Source organism: Budorcas taxicolor, chromosome 2, assembly GCF_023091745.1.
Source record: "Budorcas taxicolor isolate Tak-1 chromosome 2, Takin1.1, whole genome shotgun sequence".
NCBI classification, from domain to species: Eukaryota; Metazoa; Chordata; class Mammalia; order Artiodactyla; family Bovidae; genus Budorcas; species Budorcas taxicolor.
In genome coordinates, this window is record NC_068911.1 from 138272276 (window position 1) to 138297138 (window position 24863).

General features: G+C 38.3%; 1 protein-coding gene across 1 annotated transcript in view; it reads left to right on the forward strand.

The window, feature by feature from the left end:
• The window catches only part of PARD3B (par-3 family cell polarity regulator beta), a 1141780-nt gene that overhangs the window by 1007416 nt on the left and 109501 nt on the right, over positions 1-24863 (forward strand). Inside the window, exon 21 of the mRNA XM_052664164.1 lies at positions 5150-5282. Coding sequence (XP_052520124.1) covers positions 5150-5282 — 133 coding nt within the window. The remainder of the gene's footprint in view (positions 1-5149; positions 5283-24863) is intronic.

Genomic DNA, 24863 nt, shown 5'->3' on the forward strand with positions numbered 1-24863 from the left:
GTAACATCATAAAAAAAAGTGAATAATCAAATCCCAAACTTAAAAACAACCCCTATTCTACTGATTATTGTTGACGTGCATACATCTAATGCCAACAGTTTTATTCAGTGAATTTGTAAGGGTTAGCTCATCTAGGTAGAAATTTTCCTGTTAAGGTTCCATTATATAGAGACTGTTCTTAACTGCATCACTAAATCTGGACCCCAGGCTGGTACCTACTGACCCAAGGCAGACACCTCTCCTTAGCAATGAAGAACTACATGACTTGAGGTTATCTGAAAATGACGCAGCTCTTTGGAATTAACTGTGTATATTTTAATCATAGTTAGGGTGCTGTATTTACTTGTATGCCTGCTGAGACATACACACAAAGTCTCAACAGTCAGACAATTCACAAGTCAGACAATGGTTCGCTGGCGGTGACCAGCTCCCTCTCATTCAGCCCCCTCTCGTTCAGCCAGTGGTGAACGTTACCAGCAGCAGCCCTGGCTGTTTGTCGGCCCTGGTCCTGATCCAGAGTTTCTTTCTCTTTCATGTGGATCTTTGTCATATGTTGAGTCTCTTTTGCACCCCATTCAGCTTTATACCAGTTTCCCACGTAAGCCTGTTAGAGATGTAATGTTAATTACCCAGAAATCTCCGTCTGCAGTTGCTCTAGCATCGTTCTTTAATGAATACAGACTTCATTGCATGTATTCTATTACTTTAGCTGCTTCAATTTCTATTTTGATTGCAAAGATCTGTGCAAATAAAAGAATATCAAAAGGTATGGCTATAAATGTGCTCTGTGAACTTCCCTCTGCCTTGAAATGCAAGGCTGCTACAATATGCCTGCTGCATTTTAATGCCTTTCTCATGAGGCAACAATGTAACACTGGCTTTGGAGTCACACACTCTCTGGTCCACCATTCACCAACTGCGCTACTTATTTGAGCCTCAGTGTACTCATCTGTGAAATGTCAATGTCATCCTCACAAATCTGATTGGGGATAAAATGAGATGAAGTGTGTAAGGCATAAATATTATATTTAAGGAGCTTAATAAATGTTACTTTTCTCCAGCCTGTTGTAGTAATGGGAGGAGACTATGGCATGCACAAATGAATACTCATTTTAAAATGTTTTTCAATTGAGGTAATTATGAACTAGGAAGAATAAGGTTAGATTCCAGTGGAGCAGATAATGCCTTACTGTGATGTGTATTGCATTTGGGAATATATTACTATAGGTGACGATGAAGAAAATGACATGGTTTCTGAAATTCATTACAGCTTTAAAACTCTGTCCAGCTTTAAAGTGTTATAAGAAAAGCCTGTTTTACTATACATCTACTTTTAAAGGCATAGGCAGCATAATTTACAAGAAATCACTACAATATAAATCTGTTTTGTTATACTGCTTGAGTTAATTTAAAATAAAATTTCAGCACATTGAAAGTGCAGGAGTGGCATTGATCACCTACATATGTATATAGCTATAATAGGAACTTTTTTGTTAAGAATGATTGACTAACCTCTACCTTATCCAGTGAACAAATAATATAGCAAGCCTAAATTTTCTAACTAGCAACCTGGAGATGGGATTACTGATACTTTACCAGATTTTATATGGTTGCAAGAGTAGGTGAGTAACATCATAAGCTGATATCACTTCTGAAGCTATCAGACAAAATTCTTAGGATCTCTACTACTGGGTTCCATAAAGCCAGGAAAATAGAAGTTAACATGTAAATAGAGGAAGGAAAAACAGACGACCTCAGAAAGTAAGTCCTCAAAGCTAGGCTTCGCTTTCATTCTGGTCCAATATGTTGTTAGAGGACCCAGTCTTTAAGATACTAATTAGATGAAGGAGGAGACACAGGTTGGAAGGTATTAAGCAATGGTAGAAGGAGCCTTCTTTAAAGTCAGACCTTATATATCTATTAGTCATGAGCCTCAGATTTCTCATGTCTATGGAACAGAACCATAAAAGTTATCTTTATTCTTCTGTGATTTTGAAATATTTACAGCACCTGTTAACACAACTATATAACTCAAGTGCCAGCTCCTATAGATGGTAATAGCTTTCTAAAGTTCTGGGTTGAGAAAGATTCTAAGACCATGTCTAGGATTATGGGGAAGGAATGCTATAATTGATTAATGATGTCTGTTCTGAGCAGAATTGATAGTAAGTGAACGTCTGTATCAATATATTTTCTATACAATGTCCCATAAATTACAATTATTATGATTACTGCTTCTCTTATGACAAAGGCATTTTTATGTTCCTCAGATTTCTACCTCTTCAACACAAAATGGAATCAATTAACTGCTTTGGGTACAATAGCTGTGTATATCATTTTTATTGATTTGATGGTAAACTTGTGTGTATTATCTGCAGAGAAGAGCTGAAAGATAAAATCAGAATTTACTATTCCTCATTTTATTATATAAACCAACTACCTGGGAAAAAGTTTGGTATACTCAAAGTAGAGTGAGGGTTACACAGAGAAAGAAAATGAATGTCGCAACATAGTCCCTGCTTATCATGAAAGGTTTGCATGGTGTCCTGTAACTTCTTTAAAATATTCACACAAGGGAGAATGTTTTGCACTTAGATGGTCCATGAATTTCTAGACTTTTTCCTGTTTTTCTCTGTGGCCAGATTTCTTCTCTGGGTAAATAGTCATGTTCCTGTCAACCATAGGGTATTTTCTGAATCATAAACAGCTGATTTTGTATTCTTGCCCCATTCCTTCTATTTGAGAACTGAAAGCTGATCAAACCCATATTTTTAAATTTATTTATTTATAGGCATATGGAAGAATAGTTTACGGTCTGAGTGTGATTATTTTTTCCCACAAATGTAAGAAAATTATGGGGATTTTTAAAACAGTCCCTTATCAGATAGTTTCTTTTTTTTTTATTACTGATGACTTCATTCTGCTTGAATTCAACGCTTCGGTTTCTTTGGGTAAACTAATAGATTATGTATGCTGTGTTTGCACCACGTTGATTGAACTCATCTGGTGAGTTTGAGCGCGACTCATGCGTGCACGAAATGGGCAGAAGCCTGCACAGTGGATGCAGGCCCGTAGGCAACTCAGAGCACTTAAGAGCAAGGGATGCTCTTCAGAATTAAGCTCGGCTGTCTTTCCTGCCTTCTGTTGTTCAGAAAATATCAGACTTTCCACTTTTTTTCTTATTGTTATCTTTATCAAGTTCTCAAGAAATACTTTTGTTCAAGAAAAGTATAGTAAGGAAACAAAGTCAGAACTATTGAAAGAGAGTTTTAACATACATATTGAAGAAAAATTAAGGTAAATGATCTGTAAGAAATTGTTTTTTCTTGATCAAAGGCATCAATTACTTGTTGTCCATAGAGCAAGTAGGAAGCCAAGAACTCCATGCTAATTTTGTACAGAGGATGTTGAAACACGTGGTCCTACTTTCACTTAGCTTACAATCTGTCAGTAGTTTGGGAAGAATGTTTTCCTTCCAAAAAATGTTTACTCACCATTTTCTTTTTATAGTTCAAGTGTAATTTTTAAATGTTTTAACAGAATAATAGATGACTTTTTTTCTACTGCTTTTAGATATCTCATTTAAACTTAAAACTCAGTGTAATACTTGGGGATCATTTTGGCATGTAGAGGTTTTCTCCGTGGGGCTCCTTACTTCTGTCGATCTCACTAGTCTCTCTTCCCAGCTCCCTCCCCTACACCTTGTATACTAGAGCCGTGTTTCTCACATACACATGAAATATGAGTATCATTATGGTTAATTGTTACAAATTGAGTTATAGTACGAACATTTGCAAATGATCTACTTTGTCATTTATTAAATTCAAAATATCCCTAAAGGACAAAAACTCTCTTTTATTATAATCTGCTTCCCAAATGAGAGGGGGAAGGGAGCAAATGTCAGCTACTGTCTATGAGGCAGGACAAAAGAAGTTGAGGACCACTGCTTCCCAAACTGACCTCCTTACATTCCCCCAAAGCAACATGCTTTCTCATTTCTGTTCTTTGCATTGTCCTTCCGTCTGCCTTGAATTTTCTCATCTCACTTGTTCAGTTGTTGAGCACCTATGCATCTTTCAAGATTCAGCTAAGATGTCACCTCCTCTTTGGGGCCTTCTGTGATCTCCTTCGATGGCTCTGTTCTCACCCTGTTAAAGTTTAAGCAATCCATCTTCCCTCAACCCCTGTGCAGACCTGTAGCATCAGTCACAGTGGATTGTAGTCTTCCATATCCCTTTCAGTTCCCTAACTCCCTGACTGTGTGTTTTTTGTGAACAAGCTCTGTGAAAGTGTTTAAGATCTCTGGGTCTTAACATAAGGTCTGGCACAATAGGGCACTCAGTTATGCCTCAGATCAATCAGAGAAGTTGATCAGCTGTAGAGATCTGTCTAGCAACTTCCTCTTGCTTCATAGCCCTGATTGTATCACATAATGTTGATTCTGTTGAAATGATGGTGACAGATCTAAGCTAAAAGGGAGCCACTGGCTGACTAGCGTGGGGCTGAATGGATAAGTTACTGGAGAAGCTGTAATTCCTGAGAGGAAGAAGTAGCTAAGAAGAGAAGAAAACCTTGGACATGTAGCCAAGATGGCATGTTCTACTATGACCAGCTTTCTGTTTTTCTTTTTACTTCTTGGCAAGACTTCCACTTTCTTTTCTTTCTCTATATCCTGCCTATACCCATATAATGGCATGTAGCCCAGCTCTACTCCAAAAATTCACAAGTGTCATTGAACTGAACATGACGTGCCACTCTGCATCACATTCAAGCTTCAGGTCAAACAACTGGTCTCAAATAGGCAACACTTATGTAAGAAAATGAGATACTACATAAAAAATTAACCAAACTCTGTACATACAATTTTAAGGAAAAGGTGATGGCTCTTTTAATTGCTCTAGGTCAGGACCTTAAGTTCTCACTCAAAAGGCACTTATTAATCCCAAGTTAGATCTAAACATATGCACATAAAGAGTAGTTTTTATTTATTTTTGTTACCAGGAATTTCAGTTTTCCTGGCATGTTTGTACGATATTACTGAATCTTTCAAATTTGAATGTCAGATGCTTTAAAAAAATAAAAAATATCAAGAAACAAGTTTCTAGGATGTTGCTCACCATGTGACTACTTGTCTGATTATGTCCTACAGTAGCCGGTCCATGAGCGGAAGTGCTGACCGCATCCAAAAGTTGCGGAAAGAGTATTACCAGGCTCGGAGAGAAGGTTTCGCTTTATATGAGGATGACGAAGGAAGAGCAAGACCTGACTATGACCTTCACTGGGTAAGTCTATGCCTGAATTCATTGCACTCATCTTTACTGACATAGTTAAGAGCAGAAGAACATGGCTAGGAATGTCCTATACATATCAATGTATATTTAGGTTACTTGGGTTTCATGGATATGAACATTACCTAAACCACAGCCCATTTTCTCCTACAGAAATTGTTTCTATAAATCAAACCACACTAATGCACAGTAGTTCATTTTAATTGCTTTCATATTTATTCCCTCTTGCACTTGTATGCCTGCTTGTTTGGATGGAGCAGATGTTAGTTATTTTAAAAAGGACAGGGAATCTTGGTCATTATCTACTGAGCCTTAATCCTTAACCTCCATCTCTTGAGTCTCAGACATCTGGTCAAGCATTCACAGACCATGAAACAGAAGCCATCTCTCCTTTGGAAAACAATTATTAGAAATAAATTTTGGAAAGGTCTGAAAGATATCCATTCAAAGATATCAAATGTTAGTATATCGCATCTGAACACTTTCAGTTCAGTTCAGTTCAGTCGCGTCCAACTCTTTGCGACCCTATGAATCGCAGCATGCCAGGCCTCCCTGTCCATCACCAACTCCCAGAGTTCACTCAGACTCACGTCCATCGAGTCAGTGATGCCATCCAGCCATCTCATCCTCTGTCGTCCCGTTCTCCTGCCCCCGATCCCTCCCAGCATCAGTCTTTTCCAATGAGTCAACTCTTCGCATGAGGTGGCCAAAGTACTGGAATTTCAGCTTCAGCATCATTCCGTCCAAAGAAATCCCAGGGTTGATCTCCTTCAGAATGGACTGGTTGGATCTCCTTGCAGTCCAAGGGGCTCTCAAGAGTCTTCTCCAATACCACAGTTCAAAAGCATCAATTCTTTGGTGCTTAGCTTTCTTCACATTTTGCTAATCTTACCAGTACACTAAGATCATTTTATTCTGAGACAAGGGCAGTTTTTTTATTAGAGGGTTCTTTATCAAATCATTCCACATTCATGAAGACAAAAGAATATTGTGACCTTTAAAGAAACATTTTTCTGGGTTTTTTCAAAATAGCCTAATTCATTCTGTTGTCTTTTTCAAGAAGGCAAGCTCTCTTATCCTCTTTGATGATTACTGCCTTTTTCTGCAGTTTTCAGGGCTGTTTTGAGAACCACGTAAGGAACGATCTTATCCATGGTGACCACACCATCTCTTTTGAAGGACTGATCTTTTACTTTTTTTTTTTAAGTTGACCATCATTTTATTGTTGATTTATGAGAAATCTTTGCATATTCTGGACACATGTCATTTTTCAGAAATATTACAAATATTTTCCTTCATTCTGAGACTTGTTTAAACATTTCTTTTTTTTTCTTTTATTTATTTATTTATTTTTATTTTACTTTACAATACTGTATTAGTTTTGCCATACATTGACATGAATCCACCACAGGGGTACATGAGTTCCCAATCCTGAACCTCTCTCCCCATATCATCTCTCTGGGTCATCCCAGTGCACCAGCCCCAAGCATCCTGTATCGAACCTAGACTGGCGATTCATTTCTTGCATGATAGTATACATGTTTCAATGCCATTCTCCCAAATCATCCCACCCTCTCCCTCTCCCACAGAGTCCAAAAATCTGTTCTATACATCTGTGTCTCTTTTACTGTCTTGCATACAGGGTTATCATTACCATCTTTCTAAATTCCATATATATTGTTGATACACTGTATTGGTGTTTTTCTTTCTGGCTTACTTCACTCTGTATAATCAGCTCCAGTTTCATCCACCTCATTAGAACGGATTCAAATATATTATTTTTAATGGCTGAGTAATACTCCATTGTGTATATGTACCACAGCTTTCTTATCCATTCATCTGCTGGGGACTGATCTTTTAAAGGAAAGTTTCCTTTCTTGATTTTCACACCCACATTTGTGTTCATGAGGTCAGCATTGGGAGAGTAGAGTCCAACCACTAAGCTGATTCGCTCTAGTTTTTATTTGGATAGTGTGGTTTCTCATGCATGAAACCTAGTGCTTTTACAGAGGGGTCCAAAAGTCAGTTTCAGCATCTATCACTGTTGTGCACAGCAACTGACATTTCTTAGCCCAGTAGATTTTACTTTGTATGGCAGAGTTTAAAAACACTTATCAGAAGTACGTGGTATGGACTAGCAATCACCAAGCAAATGGCTTCAGTCTTTTCCAAAGATAAGCATCCTGTGACTACAGATCAGAAGAAACAACTATTTATTGGTTTTATTACCAATGTTAGGATTAAGCAGAATGGCATTGACTGTGATGGAGCAACTAGTCCTTTAGACTGTCAGTAACAAAAGCAAAATATTTTCATAGAATAACAATCTATAACTATTCACTTCATTCCAGCCTTAATCAAGACTGACTTATTGACTTTGATGGAAGACTCTATACATAAGACTGTCCTCTCTCAATCAAACATGATAAAGGGAAGTTGTTTCCACCAGAACCAAAGCAGAACTCCATGTCCAATGCATTAAAAAGTCTTTCTTCTCAAAACCAGTATGAATTCCTATGAGCAAAATAAAGATAAATAATTTCACAATAGATAAAGCAGTCCTGGTTGTTTGAACCTTATTTTATATGATCTCCTTACATCAAGTTGAAAGGATGAAAATTATTAGCAGTCATGAGACTTAAAGTTTCCTCTGATTTACCAAACCTACGCTGGATGACTATGCACTCAGGTCCTCCCTATTTCATTCTGTTTCTGTGCCAGGCAAATGCGTAACCAGATGAACAATCTAGTGAGTGAAAGAGTATCTCTCTAATTTGTGTTTCCCATGCTCAGGTGTGTTGAGCTTTGCCAGAAGTGACTGATTTTACATTTCCCAAACAATTGGGGACCATGGTGTCCCGAAAGGATTCTTGGGAAATGCACTGTCATAAAAGCTGAGTGGCCCTTTGTGATTGTCTGTGATATTCCAAACCAGGGATTAGAATATCAGCATCCTTTCCTGTCCTTTCCACAAGCCATGGAAAAACACTATTATCTATTGTCCAACATGGGCCTGAGAAATCACACCATTGTCTCGCTACTTTTTGAGAGATCCAGGAAAGCATGTTTAGAAATTTGGTCTTTCATTTCTGTCGGTCAGCCAGACCCAACAAGACAGCTTTTATGAGACTGTGGCTCCTAGATTGGCTGATCTTCACCATGACCAAGGGTGCCTGTTAAAAACTGAAAAACAGTCTATGAAGAGGAGGGATGGAGCCCAAAAGAGGGCTCCTAGGTGCTTCTCCTTCAGGCTTTCTGACCCACAAGTTTTATAAAATAGGACATTGATTCCAGTCTCTTCAGTAAATACTGAAGTAGTTCAACTTCTCTAACAAAATCATTATGTGGACCAGCATCATCAAAAAATACTTTCATGGACTCAGAATTCCTCTAGCTCCCAATACCTCAGATTGAGACGTCTGAGAGAAACTCCCAAGAGTCACACTACACTGGAGAACTTTGGATCAATTGAGAAAAAAATTAGAGGAATAAGTTACCTAGTAACTACTTTTAAGATAGGCCAAAAAGAATGAAAGAATGCTCACAAAAGTTTTCAAAGCCAAAATGAGTAAAACAATCATGGAAAGAGTATTAGGATCTATGAATCACTGAAAAGAGATTATTAGGTTCTATTCATATTTTTGGTGGTTTTATTTTTTTTCATATCTCTGAAATTAGGATGCAGTTTGCAGTCACTTTTCACCAGGTGTCATAATATAACTGTCCATTTCTGAACAAGAAATGTTCAGAATTGTGCAGGTTGTTTATTAGAAACTTGAAAGAAAATCCTTGAGAAATTTTGGAGCATGCTTTTAAGAAAGGCTGCTCCTTGATATTTTTAAAATGTATTTGTATCAGTGGGACTATGCTTCGGTCCCGCCTCTGACTTTCTGAATCTTCCCCAGCCATCTTGTGGGTAGTTTTCTACCGATGTTACACCTGCTCAGTGGCCCAAAGCCAGGGATTTCTCTTACTGCTCTCTTGGGTTCTCCCTTGCTCTCACATCTCTTTTTCCCTTTTCCTTTTTCTGTGTCTCCTATTCCATTCTAACCAACCTTTTCTCAGTCTTAGTGTAGGCCCAGTACTGGTAAACAAAGTGTACTGTCTCTGTGTTGGAAGAACTCACAGTCTAGCCAGGAATACAAGCATTTAAGCCAAAACCAAGAGAAAGGGCATTAATCTACGTGAGAAATGCTCTCGTGTAGAGTGATACTATCTTCTAAATGAGTGCAGAGAAAGCAGTTAATTCTGTTGAAAGCGGGGTGTGTGTGAGGGGTGCTGGGAAAGCGACAGAGAGCATTTGGAAGTTGCCTCAGTCCTATATTTTGTTCTTTGCTCCTCAAACACACAGGTTTTTCTTTTTCCCAAAGGAGTTCTTGATTTATTCACTTCATTTGTGTTAAAATAAATGAATACACACAGATTGCAAGGTTTGTAAATATGGACATGAGACCTTAAAAAATCTTTTCAGCAAGTCTGTTTTGTATCTGTGTTCCCATCTAGGCTCTGAAAAGCTGTAAAGAACAAGTTGAGGGAAATTCAATGGCTGTGAGTGAGATGACTGGTGAGTTTTTATAGGCCCAATTAAGTGAGCCAGATAGGCTAGCTGAGAACTTTTTTTTTCCTGCCAACAGAAAACATAATAACATAATACCTGATATCTGCTGCCATTTTATGTTCTGTAAAACTTGTAAAGACTGTCACAGTCATCTGGCCACAGGCTATGGTTTATTGTTGTTGGGCTTTTAAAAATTATTATTATTAGCAGATAAAGATTATCTGCTTATTTAACAGCAGCGTGAATATCCTGTAAGTAACTTTAGAAATGGGATGGTTCTAAAGTTTTCTAAAAATTTTAGCACCATTATTACTATCTTTATTCAAGAGTTACATGGCATATATTATATCCCTTTCCTCTTTTTAATTCTTTGGCTAAATTGGAAGAATATTTACCTATAAAAGGGTGGGAGGGAGGTAGGCTGGTTTCCATTGTCAAAGGCATAGCACTATGTGTTTTGGCAAAGGGGATTAATTCACGTAGGTCATGGTTGGAACAGAGATGGTTGGGTGAAGAAATAAAAGCATTCTGAAAGATTTGTTTCTTCTAATATGAAGATGATTTAGAAACCAACTCAAAGGACATACTTGGCAGCTGTCTTAACAGTGAGGGGCACATCTGGTGAATCCTGTAGTCAGAGGAAAGGGAGGTCAAGATGCTAAGATCGTGCTAGCTGTCTTAGGAGCAGATTTAAGATGGAATGTGTAATAGCCACACAAGTACAAAAACCATCAGAAGGTCATGTTCTAAACATAAGGGATAAGAGAGATGAGCTCCCGCTGTTTAGCGGTCCAATACCAGAACTGAGACTTGTCCATATTTTTCCTTCTCTTTCTCCTGGAGGGCATCTGTTAAAAACTAGGGACATTAAAAAACAAGTATGGATTAGTCAGTGGCTGTTAAGTTGCAACAGAAACCTAATTCAAACTGGCCTAAGCAAAAACAGAAACTTTGTTGGCTTACATAAGTTTAAGGTCCATAGGTGTATCTGACTTCAGGCAAAGCTGGGTCCTACTCCTTCCCACAGGCCATTAGGAGCTCGTTATTAGGAGAATAACTTTTGTGCTTCTCTCTGTTGGGACCATTGTCAAGGGACTCCCCTATATGGTGACAAGACAGCCATCAGCAGCCTCAACCCAGCAACTCTATAGAAAGAGATTGTCTCATCCCTAGTATATCCAGAAAGTCCTAGAACTGATGTTCAATACAGTCCTCAATGGTTTGTTGATTCAACCTGGGTCACCTGTCCCCTCTTGAGCTCCCACGGCCAGAAAGATGTAGTACTCTTACTGGTCAGAATTACATCACAAGGCCACTCCTGGAACCAGAAAGTAGAAACAGATCTACATAAATTCGATGAATGAGTATAAGTGAAGAAGCAGTCCCTGAAAGGAGATCAAGCTGCTGTCACGAGGGAAAAATGGACATCGGGCACAATTAGGAGTTGTCTACTATAATTCCTAGTTTTTATAATGATATAAACTTTATCTTCTTAGATTATCAAGAAAAGAGAGATGAAGACTTTTCCCTTCAGATATTTTCAAGTTTACCATAAGAAAAGATGATTCTATTATCATTCTTAAAGTCACTGCCATTGTTGGCTAGGTAAAAGGAAGAAGATTTCTTTTTGTCTACTGGTTCAGTATCTTTGAGCTACCCCAAGAACGCAGCTGGCTTCACTGAGTTATTCATGAAAAATAAACAGACCGTTGGCTGTTTGTTCAGATAAGCAAGTGACATTTTGATTCACCCAAGACCTAGGAATTTGCCTTAGAAAGAGGCAATAGAATGCTTTGAAATGATAAAAAGTAACTCATTTTCCCTGGGTAAGAATTGCTCTGTCTGTAACTGCATGGGTTGTTGTTTTGTAACAAGTACATATGCTGTTCTGAAAAGCTTCACAAGATGGAATGAGGTAATGAATTAGAACCATCAAATGTATGTATCCGCAATGGTTGTAGTTTGGCTCCTACCAGAGTTAACCGACCCCTTCTCAGTTGATGAGACCCTCTTGAACTCCATGAACACATCCTTTCGAATGTGTCCCTCCATCAACAGTTGAGTGTTTCCCCTGATTTCCTAAAACAGCTGAACTGAGGAGTTTAAGAGGTACCAAGGCAGATACTGTCTACAGATTAGGGGGATTTTGGAAGGGCTTGAGTTTTGATGGAATGTGACACTGGTAAACCTTCAGATGCCACCTGAAAGACTGGGCCTCACTCATCTAGATTTCAGGGAGGAGGGAAATTTCTAGGAAAGAAGACAACAGAATGAATTGAAGATTCTTTTTTTCTTTTGGTTGGTAGCATCAATCCTCCTGTATTTCAGTGTGGCTTTCACAGGACCGTGATGACATATTAGCCATATGGAAGAAGATTTTGTGAGTGAATTTCTAGCTTTTAAACATGTATTACTTTGAAAGAAGGCAACATGTTTACAGGCAATCCCCAACATAAAAATAAACTATGTTTCAGAAAACCAGTAAGAAATCGGTGGCTTGAACCTGGGAATGATTTTCTCCATAGGAAAAAAAGTTACTGGTTGTAAGATACTGGACTAGCCTACACAAAGTACACTAAAATCCAGTAACTTTGTACTAGTCACAGAACGGGCTTCCCTGCTGGTTCAGTGGTAAAGAATCAGCCTGCCAATGCAGGAGACTGGGGTTCAATCACTGGGTCAGGAAAATCCCCTGGAGGAGGAAATGGCAACTCACTCCAGTATTCTTCCCTAAGAAACCCCATGGACAGAGGAGCCTGGTGGGCTACAGTCCATGGGGCTGCAAAAGAGTCAGACACAACTTAGTGACTAAACAGCAATGACAGAACATGAACCCAGAAGTGGGAGCAGGGGAACCATCTGAGCCAGTGGCCAAAGAAGGAAGTTTCCTTCTTCCTTCTTTTCTGGACACACTTTGGAGATGTTCTATAGCCCCTCCCTATCTATCAGTCTTCAAGGATGTCTCCCCAGGTTTCCTGACCCATAATCCCTCCTACCTCGTTATCATACTACACTTAAGACCATGCTTCCCTCCAGAGTGCTCAGGAGTCCAAGGTTACCTCTCTTCATGGTCCTCCATTTAAGTACCTATTCTCCTGTAGTTCATTTTCATCACTCTGAGCTGGGGGAAGTAGAGTTGGGGCAAATAATCAAATCCATGAAGGTTCTTCCCACTCCCTGAAAGACTTCTCTTTCTAAAGCAGGTGTTTGATTTAACCCTAAGTAGGTAAAAATTAGGCAGCGTAGGGGAAGTCTAGAAGGGAACAGGAGACAGGTCAATAGAATCTATCCTTAGAAACAGTCCCTTGATGAAACCGAGGGGCAAGAGCGCCTTGGCTGTTAAGGCATTTTCCCCATACCTTTCTGCTGCCGCATCATGGCCTGAAGCTCCTTCAGCACCTCTCTTCTATGTACAGAGCCCAAGTTACCCCACATCTCCCAGTCAAACTGCTTTCCTGTGGGTAATGACCTGATCCTAGGGGTAGCACTGATTTCTCCAGCAGCCTGGCCTTTAACTCCCTCTAAAGCAGTCTTTTGTTTCCAAGTCTTCCCCCAGTGGCCCAAGGCCAGTTGCCACAACTTACACAGTTCATGACTCCTCAATCAGCACTGTTTGAAGTCTCCCCTGAAGATGCTACTCCAAGCTAGTGCCTTCTCACCCAGTCTTCCTAAGCCCACAGATAGAGGTCCTGAATTTTAGACCCAACACACAGCACGTACGGGAAGCATTTTAGAGCATGGGCCCTGTGTTCATACTCAGGCTACACCACTTGCTAACTGGCTAAATTTGGCCCATTTATTTAGCCTCTCAGTCTTCTTTAACATTCGGATAATAGCAGTATCTCATGTAAGTATTGTGACCACGAATGAACTATTACATGTAAAGCACTTAGAATGGCATCTGGCATGCAGTAAAGTGTTCAAGAAGGTGAGGAATTTTTAAGTGGTGCATGTACTGAGGTGCTCAGAAATAATATGTTCCATTGGGCAGACAGCTGTTCTCAGTCATTGTTGGAGCTGAACCTCTTTGGTTATTCCAGAGTTCGGGGGCATTGTACAGCACACAGAGCATGTGGAAGGTCTTCCAGTCATGCTCACTCTGGTTACCCCTGAGGTGCCCACAGCTCTTTCAGGTGGTAACTGTCAGGACCGGTTATAAGGCACTTTTGGCAAAGTCCATGGGTCAGGAGGTCAATATCTATTTCCCTGTCTCCCCCACACAAACTTTTCCTTCCAAAGTGTGTTCCTTTCATCCCTGACCCCAGGGGCACACCTAATCTCTTTAATGAGCTTGCGCTAAAATCAAAGACCAGAAACGAAAAGAACGTTAGAAGCTTCTGTTTTCAACTCTGCAAAAATCCTGAAGCAAAGAAACACTTTGACACGAGGAAAAAAAAAACAACAACAAACTTACAGTTACCAAAAGGGAAAGCCAGGAAGGGATAAGTTTGAAATTTGAGATTAAAAGATACACACTATTATACATAAAATATATAAACAAAAAGGACCTACTGTATAGCAGAGGGAACTATATTCAGTATCTTGTAATAACCTATAATGGAAGAGAATCTGAAAGAGAATACATGTATATATATATGTATCACTGAATCACTTTGCTGAAACATTATAAAACAGCTATACTTCAAAGAAAAAAGAAAAAATTTAAAAAGAGAAAAAGAAATGCCTGGGTCTAGTTAAGGATTTGAAATAGGGAGAGAGGACTACAAGGAGAATATATGTAAATTATTTACTCAGTAAATGTTGCTACAGCCAGCTCAGTAGTAACAATGGCATCAACACTGATCTATAAGCAAATACCTTATATTAACTATTCCAGACAACTCCATGTGGTAGGTGTCTTCAATTCTATTTTACAGATGAGGACACTAGTGTTTTGAGACTCTGTGCGTAGTCACATGATCGGTAACAAAGCTGATACTCCAACCCCTGCCGACTCCCTGTGGAACAGAAGAAAGGAAGGCCACTGTGACAGCTATTGAGATGTTTTTTCTACAAGAGATGTTTGAAAGAAAGAGAATCTCTGCTGGAATTATCTTTAATTATCACTCGTAATTTGTTTTTAACCCAACAGAACTGAACCCAAACCAAATGCTGGTATCATTTCATCACTTCTCTCTAAAAGTCAAAATAAAATCATTCTTTTTATGCTATAATCAAATAAGTTAGGCTATCTCTGGCTCAAACCCAAACCTAAATACCAAAAATCAGAAAAAGAAAGTTCAGAACCACATTATTTTTCCATAATATGTCAAAAAAAAAAAAAAGCCTATGCTTTAGTTACATTAGAGTGAAAAAAGAACTCTTTCTGCTTCTAATGAGCAATTAATTCCAGCTCAGGATGTTGAGTTTAGGATAGGTTAAGTTCCCCCAAACCACAGCCGTTTGTGTTGGATCATGGTTAAAAACCCAGAATTCCAGTTTCTACAATAATCACATTCTTTTCTTCTACTGCAATGGGAGAAATGACCATTTTTATGTAACATAGGAAAAACCATAGCAGAAACGCCTATGAATTCCAGATTTACTAAACTGTTTTCAAAGCTGTTTAAAATCAGTTGAATACATTTTATTTTAGCAGAGCTCAAAATTCTGAAATAAACTTTAGGAACTGAAATTTTTTAAATGAATATGTTTGGAGGAAAAGATATGAAAGTTCACTTAAGTAGCATGTTTGGCACATGAATCACTTAACTTTGATGACAATGAAAACTCCATATGAATCATATTTGTGTTCAGATCCCAAAACCCAGAACCACCCCTTGCACAGCTTCCTAACTGTAATTAACCAATCAGGTTGCTGTGGTAGCCATCTTTTTCTTTCAGCTTAAGAAAAATTTTGACTCAGAGTCATTCTGAAATTTAACATCATTTGGTTCTTGTTAAGTAGTGACTAGTCTGGTGTTATGATGGGAAAAAGAAAAGTCAGAGAAAGCTCTTCTCCGAAATAAACAAGGAGAACACTTGAATCAAAGAAAATCCTAAAATGATCACAATCACAACAGCAGTATTGGAACTGCCATTCTCCACAGGAAGAATGACCCCTTTTGAATACATTGTGATGACACAGACTAGAGTCTATGACTTTACAATCCTCCTATGACTCTCATTAATTTCTCTGTCTCATACCAAGCCTTGAAATCATGGTGCTAATTCTCAGAGTGTTTATGAGAAAGTGCAAAAGTTGACACCACTGACTTCAGCTAGGCTGACAGGAAAACTTTCCATTTGTTCAAGTAAATGAACGAAGAAGAGAGGGCGTAATGTTAGTATTACGAACGAGTGGTAAATTATTCCTTTTCTGTTTTGGTACGACTTTCGTAAAGCAATGGAGTTCTTCAATATTTATCTCCATGAAGCTTTCTTCTGATAATTTAGATCATTTTATGTTACCTCTCAGCCTGTTCCCTAGACAGCAAAGCCAAAGCAGCAATGAAGAATAGTTTTTCCACAATCATTCATTCCTTTGTTGATTTATTTATCCACTGAATATTTACCAGTTTATACATGAGTATGCATCAAGCCTAACACTTGGGTCAACATTTATCAACAAAGAAGGAACACCTCAGTGGTGTGTGTGTGTGTGTGTGTGTGTGTGTGAGAGAGAGAGAGAGAGAGAGAGAAGCTGTTATTGTTTTGAAGTTTCTCCTTTAAGGAAGCAATAGGAAATATTGTATGAGAAAAAGGTTCCCTGGCATTATCTGATGCCTTTCACCTAAGGAACCTTCTTGCTCACCCTGTGAAATTGGAGACTCCCAAGCCAGGTGAAGATACTTCTATTTTTCAGTTTTGTTCTCCTATCTTCACCAATTATCAGAGTCCCAAATTGTTTCTGAATAGCCACTCTATTTTCATTGTAATTTTTATACGTATCAATTACTTTTCTTTTCCTCATCTATTTGGCAGGGACCAGGTTTCCTGTTTTCCATACAATTCCCTTTACAGTAATTCCCCAGGTTTAAATTGTCAGACCACACTTCAGCAGCAACGTGCTCTATGCATCTGTGGTTGTAAAGGAATCAGAAATTTACATTCCAGAGAAGGAAATCATGGCCCCACAATGAACGTGAATGATGGCAGGAAGAAATCTTTTAACAGTGCTTAAATTGGTCATTGAGAAAAACTATGAGATTTAGAGCTTTGTGGTTTACCTGGGGTTCTAGTACTATTTTTATTTATTTATTTATTTATTTATTTTTTTTACAGTTTAGCATTGACACAGTTTTATATATAGCTTATTAGAAGAGATTCAGTGATCTGGAATACACACATACACCTATATATTCATGTATGATTGTAGTGTTGGAGCAGATATTGTTCCTGGCTTAACCAGCATCCAATACCCTCTTCTTACTGCCAAACAGAACCTGACTTTGTTCAACACTGTATGCACCTCCACACCTCCCCCATTCAGCTCGGGAAGTCAGGCTGTATCTTAGGGATACATCACATTCTTGCTAATGATTGGTTCATAAAAGGACATGTCATGCTTTCTGGCCAATGAGATGTGAAGAAAGTTGCCACTACCTCTGAACCAACGGGTCTTCAAGGCTGCACAACCACAGTTGTCTCAAGTCCTCCTCAAATTATCATCTTGGAATTTCCCTTAACTATTATTCTGTAATAGTTAAGGCATTTTCTCAGTATATTCCATTGTTGGTTTGGTGAAACACATTCTACAGTCTCTTCCTGAGAAAAGGGAGTAAATTATCAATTCTCTGCATTTCTCAAGCATCTTCCTTTCACCCTTTGACTTGATCAATAGAGAGAGTAAGCGGAACATTTTAGGTTGGAAACCACTTTCCTTTGAGATGTTGAAGATACTCGTCCCTGACTTCTAGCTTTCAGTGTTGAGGTTGAATCATCTGATATTGTTTTGATAAGCAGTCCTGGAGACATGACTCTTTTTCTGCCTTGTAGTTACTTTCCTTTCTGTCTCTGATGTTATTGACTTTTGCATCTTACTACTTGGAAGATTTAACATCTTATTGGCCATTTTAATGTTCCTTTCCAAAATGTTTATTCATATCCTTTTCTTGCTCATCTATGGTACAGGTTGTTGCTCCAAAACATCATTTGGTCTTGTATTTTATTCATGATACACTTTGCTGAACAAAAATCTTAGATCTTTTTTTTTTTTTTTTTTTAGTATTAAGTTTTTTATTTTTTTAATTTTAAAATCTTTAATGTATACTATCATGTAAGAATTGAATCGCTAGTCTATGTCTGACGCAGGATACAGCATGCTTGGGGCTGGTGCATGGGGATGACCCACAGAGATGTTATGGGGAGGGAGGTGGGAGGGGGGTTCATGTTTGGGAACACATGTAAGAATTCTAGTACTATTTTTAAATTTCCCAATTTCAGAAGTGGGTACTTTCTCTTTTCTACATATGGTTGCATAGATGTAAGGTTTAAAATGTCTTGAATACATGATGATGAAAGAATTAAACAGATGACAAGCAAGTAAGAAGGAACTGACATTGGGTTTCCAGCATTCCATATTTCCACGTAATTTATTTTGAAGTTTATCAGAATTTTTTAATCCTTTTGCAATTAGAAGCTCTTAAAGACTTTCCTTTGCTTGGAGGTTTTCTCTACAATATAAGAAACCCTATTAATGTCCCTCATCAATTATCCACTTTCACTCATGCTGTGTCACTTTGGTCCCAGGGCTGAAGAATAAAATTTCAAAGTGCATGGTAGTTTAGTCATACATTCATTTATTAATTAGTTCCTTAGAACTTTATTTCAAATCCTGAAAGATGATGCTGTTGAAGTGCTACACTCAATATGCCAGCATATTCAGAAAACTCAGCAGTGGCCACAGGACTGAAAGAAGTCAGTTTTCAATAGTACATGATTTAGATCTAAACTGGATTTAGAAAAGACAAAGGAGCCAGAGATGAAATTGCCAGCATCCATTGGATCATAGAAAAGCAAGAGAATTACAGAAAAACATCTACTTCTGCTTCATTGACTACACTAAAGCCTTTGACTGGGTGGATCACAACAAACGGTGGAAAATTCTTAAAGAGATGGGAATACCAGACCACCTGACCTGCCTCCTGAGAAACCTGTATGCAGGTCAAGAAGCAACAATTAGAACTGGACATGGAACAATGGACTGGTTCAAAATTAGGAAAGGAGTACATCAAGGCTGTATATTGTCACCCTGCTTACTTAAACTATATGCAGAGTACATCATGCAAAATGCCAGACTTGATGAAGCACAAGCTGGAATCAAGATTGTCAGGAGAAATAGCAATAACCCCAGATATGGAGAAGGCAATGGCAACCCACTCCAGTACTCTTGTCTGGAAAATCCCATGGATGGAGGAGCCTGGTGGGCTACAGTCCATGGGGTCTCTAGGAGTCAGACACGACTGAGCGACTTCACTTTGACTTTTCATTTTCATTCATTGGAGAAGGAAATGGCAACCCACTCCAGTACTCTTGCCTGGAGAATCCCAGGGACGGAGGAGCCTGGTAGGCTGCTGTCTATGGGGTCGCACAGAGTCGGACACAACTGAAGCAACTTAGCAGCAGCAGCAGATATGCAGATGACACCACCCTTATGGCAGAAAAGAAAGAGGAAATAAAGAACCTATTGATGAAAGTGAAAGAGAAGAGTGAAACAAACTGGCTTAAAACTCAACATTCAAAAAACTAAGATCATGGCAGTCCCATCAGTTTACGGCAAATGGGTAAACAATGGAAACAGTGACAGACTTTATTTTCTGGGGCTCCAAAATCACTGCAGATGGTGACTGCAGCCATGAAATTAAAAGATACTTGCTCCTTGGAAGAAAAGCTATGACCAACCTAGACAGCATATTAAAAAGCAGAGACATTACTTTGCCCACAAAGGTCCATATAATCAAAGCTATGGTTTTTCCAGTAGTCATGTATGAATGTGAGAAAGTGAAGTCGCTCAGTCGTGTCCGACTCTTTGCGACCCGTGGACTGTAGCCCACCAAGCTCCTCCATCCATGGGATTTTCCAGGCAAGAATACTGGAATGGGTTGCCATTTCCTTCTCCAGGGATGAATGTGAGAGTTGGACTGTAAAGAAGGCTGAGTGCCAAAGAATTGATGCTTTTGAACTATGGTGTTGGAGAAGACTCTTGAGAGTTCCTTGGACTGCAAGGAGATCAAACCAGTCAATCCTAAAGGAACTCGGTCCTGAGTATTCATTGGAAGGACTAATGCTGAAGCTGAAGCTCCCATACTTTGGCCACCTGATGCAAAGAGCCAGCTCATTAGAAAAGGCCCTGATGCTGGGAAAGATTGAAGACAGGAGTAGAAGAGAACAACAGAGGATGCGATGGTTGGATGGCATCACCGACTCAATAGACATGAGTTTGAGCAAGCGCCACTCAGAAAACTCAGCAGTGGCCACAGGACTGTATAGGTGGTGAAGGACAGGGAAGCCTGGTGTGCTGCAGTCCATAGGGTCACAAAGAGTTGGACATCCACAAAACTTTTATTTGGTGGTAACTGTGCCAAAGTTGACTTGACTCTGAGGAATTAAGAGTTGTGTCTGATGGGAAAGGCAGATAGGAAGCGTGATTTCAGACATTCTGGGATGTTTAGGAGTAATTGTACAGGGAAAGATTTACGGGTGAATGCATGGTAAAGAGAGATTAACCAAGAATGAAGAGGCTAGATGCTTTTATCCTATAAAACTTCCCAGTGTGTGTTTAACCTTTCCTTTTGTCTGCATTTAGGGCACTGTGCCTCCAAGTAAGCTCCTCCAAATGTCCTTTGGAATGTCTGCTTAGTTGCTCAGTCGAGTCCATCTCTTTGCAACCCTGTGGACTGTAGCCCCCCGTGCTCCTCTGTCCATGGGGATTCTTCAGCAAAGAATACTGGAGTGGGTTGCCATGTCCTCCTCCAGGGGATCTTCCCAACCCAGGGATTGACCAGGTCTCCCGCATTGCAGGTGGATTCTTTACCATCTGAGCCAACAGGGAAACGCTTGTAATGTCTAAGCAGATACAAAGTGGCTTGTGATATTTCACAATCATACTTTTCTATGGACCCAATCTCTCATTTTAAGGATTTGAATGTTTGTCCATCATGTTTGTCCCAGTTACCAACTGAGATCTTCCTAAGAGGGTAGATTTTCTGTGTGTCACAACTTATTAGATGTTCATAAAACCAGTTGCTGCTGCTGCTAAGTCGCTTCAGTCGTGTCCGACTCTCTGCGACCCCATAGACGGCAGCCCATCAGGCTCCCCCATGCCTGGGATTCTCCAGGCGAGAACACTGAAGTGGGTTGCCATTTCCTTCGCCAATGCATGAAAGTGAAAAGTGAAAGTGAAGTTGCTCAGTCACGTCCATCTCTTAGCGACCCCATGAACTGCAGCCTACCAGGCTCCTCCATCCATGGGATTTTCCAGGTAAGAGTACTGGAGTGGGGTGCACAATTGACATTTTCAGAGATTTGGAGTAGAATAGAATAGATCAGAGGGATGGCATATTTACTACCATAAATATGAGTATTGGTGGATGGAAATTTTGTTTCACAGCCAGTGAGCACACATACGTGTATGTGCTGGGTCATGATGTAAAGTAGACTTCTTCCTTTGGGTCATGATTTTTTAAAGGCTGAAAAACTCTAGTCTAGACTTTAAGTTCCATATCTGGTTGGTTTGCCATTTCATTTACAATAACTCATATGGTATTTGTTTCAGACTAGGGGCTCAAGAATTTTTTTGAGTAAATATTGTTGAATACATCCTATCACATAATTTAAGGCACAGTTTTCTCTTCTTGATTATATCCATAGTGTTCTACTATATATATAGATAATGATAGATATGTACACAGTTTGCATATTAATTAATTTTATTTTAGCAGCTGATGGTTTATGTAGCTCTTAAATGGACATTTTAAGAGTTTAAATTACACAACCAGATCAGGTGGATATAGTTGCCATTGTTGTTGTTGTCCAGTTGCCAAGTCATGTCTAACTCTCCATGACCCCATAAAGTGCAGCATGCCACTTCCCTATCCCTCACCATCTCCCAGAGTTTTCTCAAGTTCCTGTCTACTGCATCAGACATAGTTGGGATATTCGAGCTTTTTTTGTTTTCCAAAAATTACTTTTCTTTCTTTTACATCAAAAAAGTTTTATTATAAATATAATACATGCTCACTATAAAAAAGAAAGTAGATAATTGTTAAAAAGGGTTACAACAGAAATTTCAGTCACCTTTAGTTGACCACACAATAAGTGAACACTATGTTTTGGAGTACTTTATTTTGTATAAGCACATACACACACACAGACACACACACAAATACACATACCCATGCATCTCACATATAGTAATTATATTGGAATCCTACTGAATGTACTGTTATTTAAGCTCTTTTTTCACTTTTTATTAGATGGTAAGCATTTCTCATGCCATTAAATACTCTTCAAAAATATGAACTTAATGCTTAGTGCACAGTATTTTCTAGAAAGGACTTTCCTGGTGGCTCAGATGGTAAAGAATCTGCCTGCAATTTTCTAGAAAGGATATTCAATAACTGAGTTATCACTATTGTTGTTGGATGTTCAAATGATTTTTATCATTTCTTATATAGGTAATAATGTACAAATTAGCTTTCTAAATAAATCTCTGCATCCTTATGTTATTATTTTGGTATCATAAATCAATATATTTGTTATTTAATATAAGGCTATGAAAAAAATTTAAATTGATCCAAATAACCCACCTTGCCCTTAGAAAAGTTGCTAAATTTATATTCTTATTAACAGCATATTTATTAATACATCCAATATATATTATTGCTCCATCTTATATAGGTTTCATAGCAGCCCTATTAAAACTGAGTGTTTTCATTTATCTTTTTATCAACTTGATGGCAAATATCAAGTATTTTGTTTTCATTAAATTACAACTGAAATTGAGCAATTCATGTGTTTATTGACCATATAAATTTCTTCTTTTCTATGAATTTTTTATTTTTCCATTACAACATTTTCCTTTTTTGCTCGAATTGTAAATGTTCTTTGCTATCAAAAATTCTTGAGAATTTTTTTCAACATTTATCAGTAGTCTCTTAACTTTATGATACTTTAGAGAGAGAAATGTTTTCATTTTTATGTAAACAAGCCAGAGACTTTTATTAGTTTTTTCAAATGGCATTTTAAATATCAGATCAATATGGTCATGTGATTTTTTCTTTTTCTATTAATGTGATGATTAATATTAATAGAGTTTCTAATATTGAATAGCCCTTGCAGCTGTGAAAAAGTAAATCTACATTCCTATGCTGTCTGTTTTATTCTTTTAAGACAGAGCTGTGCATGAGTTGCTAGTCTTTTATTTGTGATTTTGTATATATATATTTGTAAGTGAAATTGATATCTAAGGTTTTGTGTGTTTTCCTAACTTTAATAGCTTTAAGTAAAAGGGATATATTACCTTTATAAAATAATTTGAGTGGCTTTTTATGTTTCTATGCTTTGTAACAATTTCTATAGTCTAGGAATTATTTCTTTTTTAAGATTTAAAATAACTAATCCATAAAAACATCTAGCCTGATACTTTTTTGTGGATAATTCTGTGACCCCTTTATCAGTCATTCCCATAGATGGAGATCTTTAGGAAAGGAGATGTTTCCTCCTTCACTGAAGTTTGAAAAGTTGCTATCTTTTTTCTATTAAATTATTTCATTGATATTTTCAAACTTTGAGTATATTTTATGTTTTTACCACTTAATATATTTAATAATCTTGTTTTTCTGCTCTAATATATTTATTCCTTCATTAACTTATTATTTCTCTTTCCTTAAGAAAGGATAAAGCAAACTTTAAAATTACTAAGCTTATCATTTTCAGTGACTTTTTAGTCATGGTCAGTAACAATATAACTTAAGGCAGTGAGTTCACTTTTGAATTTAGTTCAGTGAACTTCCAGAAGTGTTAGTGTCTAAATGTTCTTTTCATTTCTTTTCTAAGTAATCTGAAATTTAAAATTCTTCTTCGACCAAGAATGATTTATAAGATCACTATTTTAAATTTTAATAATTTAGGGTTTTTTCCATCTGAACTTTTATTAATATTTGGTTTTAATACTTCATAGTCAAGGACAGTGACTTCTGAAATCTCTGGCATTTATTGAAAGTTGGCATAATATATGTTTCTTTTGTTATTTAAAGATTTAATTAAAACCATTTTTCTATAGTTCAGTTCAGTTCAGTCGCTCAGTCGTCTCCGACTCTTTGCGACCCCATGAATCGCAGCACGCCAGGCCTCCCTGTCCATCACCATCTCCTGGAGTTCACTCAGACTCATGTCCATCGAGTCCGTGATGCCATCCAGCCATCTCATCCTTGGTCATCCCCTTCTCCTCCTGCCCCCAATCCCTCCCAGCATCAGAGTCTTTTCCAATGAGTCAACTCTTCGCATGAGGTGGCCAAAGTACTGGAGCTTCAGCTTTAGCATCATTCCTTCCAAAGAAATCCCAGGGCTGATCTCCTTCAGAATGGACTGGCTGGATCTCCTTGCAGTCCAAGGGACTCTCAAGAGTCTTCTCCAACACCACAGTTCAAAAGCATCAATTTTTCTATGTGTTAATAATTTAATAAATATTTATTGAATGCCTAATATATTCCAAGACTTCCCTGGGGGCTCAGATGGTAAAGCGTCTGCCTATAATGCAGGAGACCTGGGTTCAATCCCTGAGTCAGGAAGATCTTCTGGAGAAGGAAATGGCAACCCACTCTAGTATTCTTGCCTGGAAAATCCCATGGACAGAGGAGCCTAGTAGGCTACAGTCCATGGGGTCGCAAAGAGTCAGACATGACTGAGCAACTTCACTTTTTTAATATATTTCAAGCACTGTTAAGGTGCTGGAGATACAGCAGAAAGCAAAGTGGACCAAGTCCCTGACTTGGGGCACTTGCATTTTAATATATATGTATCACTGTATTTCCTTAAATGCAAGGCAGCATAATTGTACACACAAAAAATTTTAT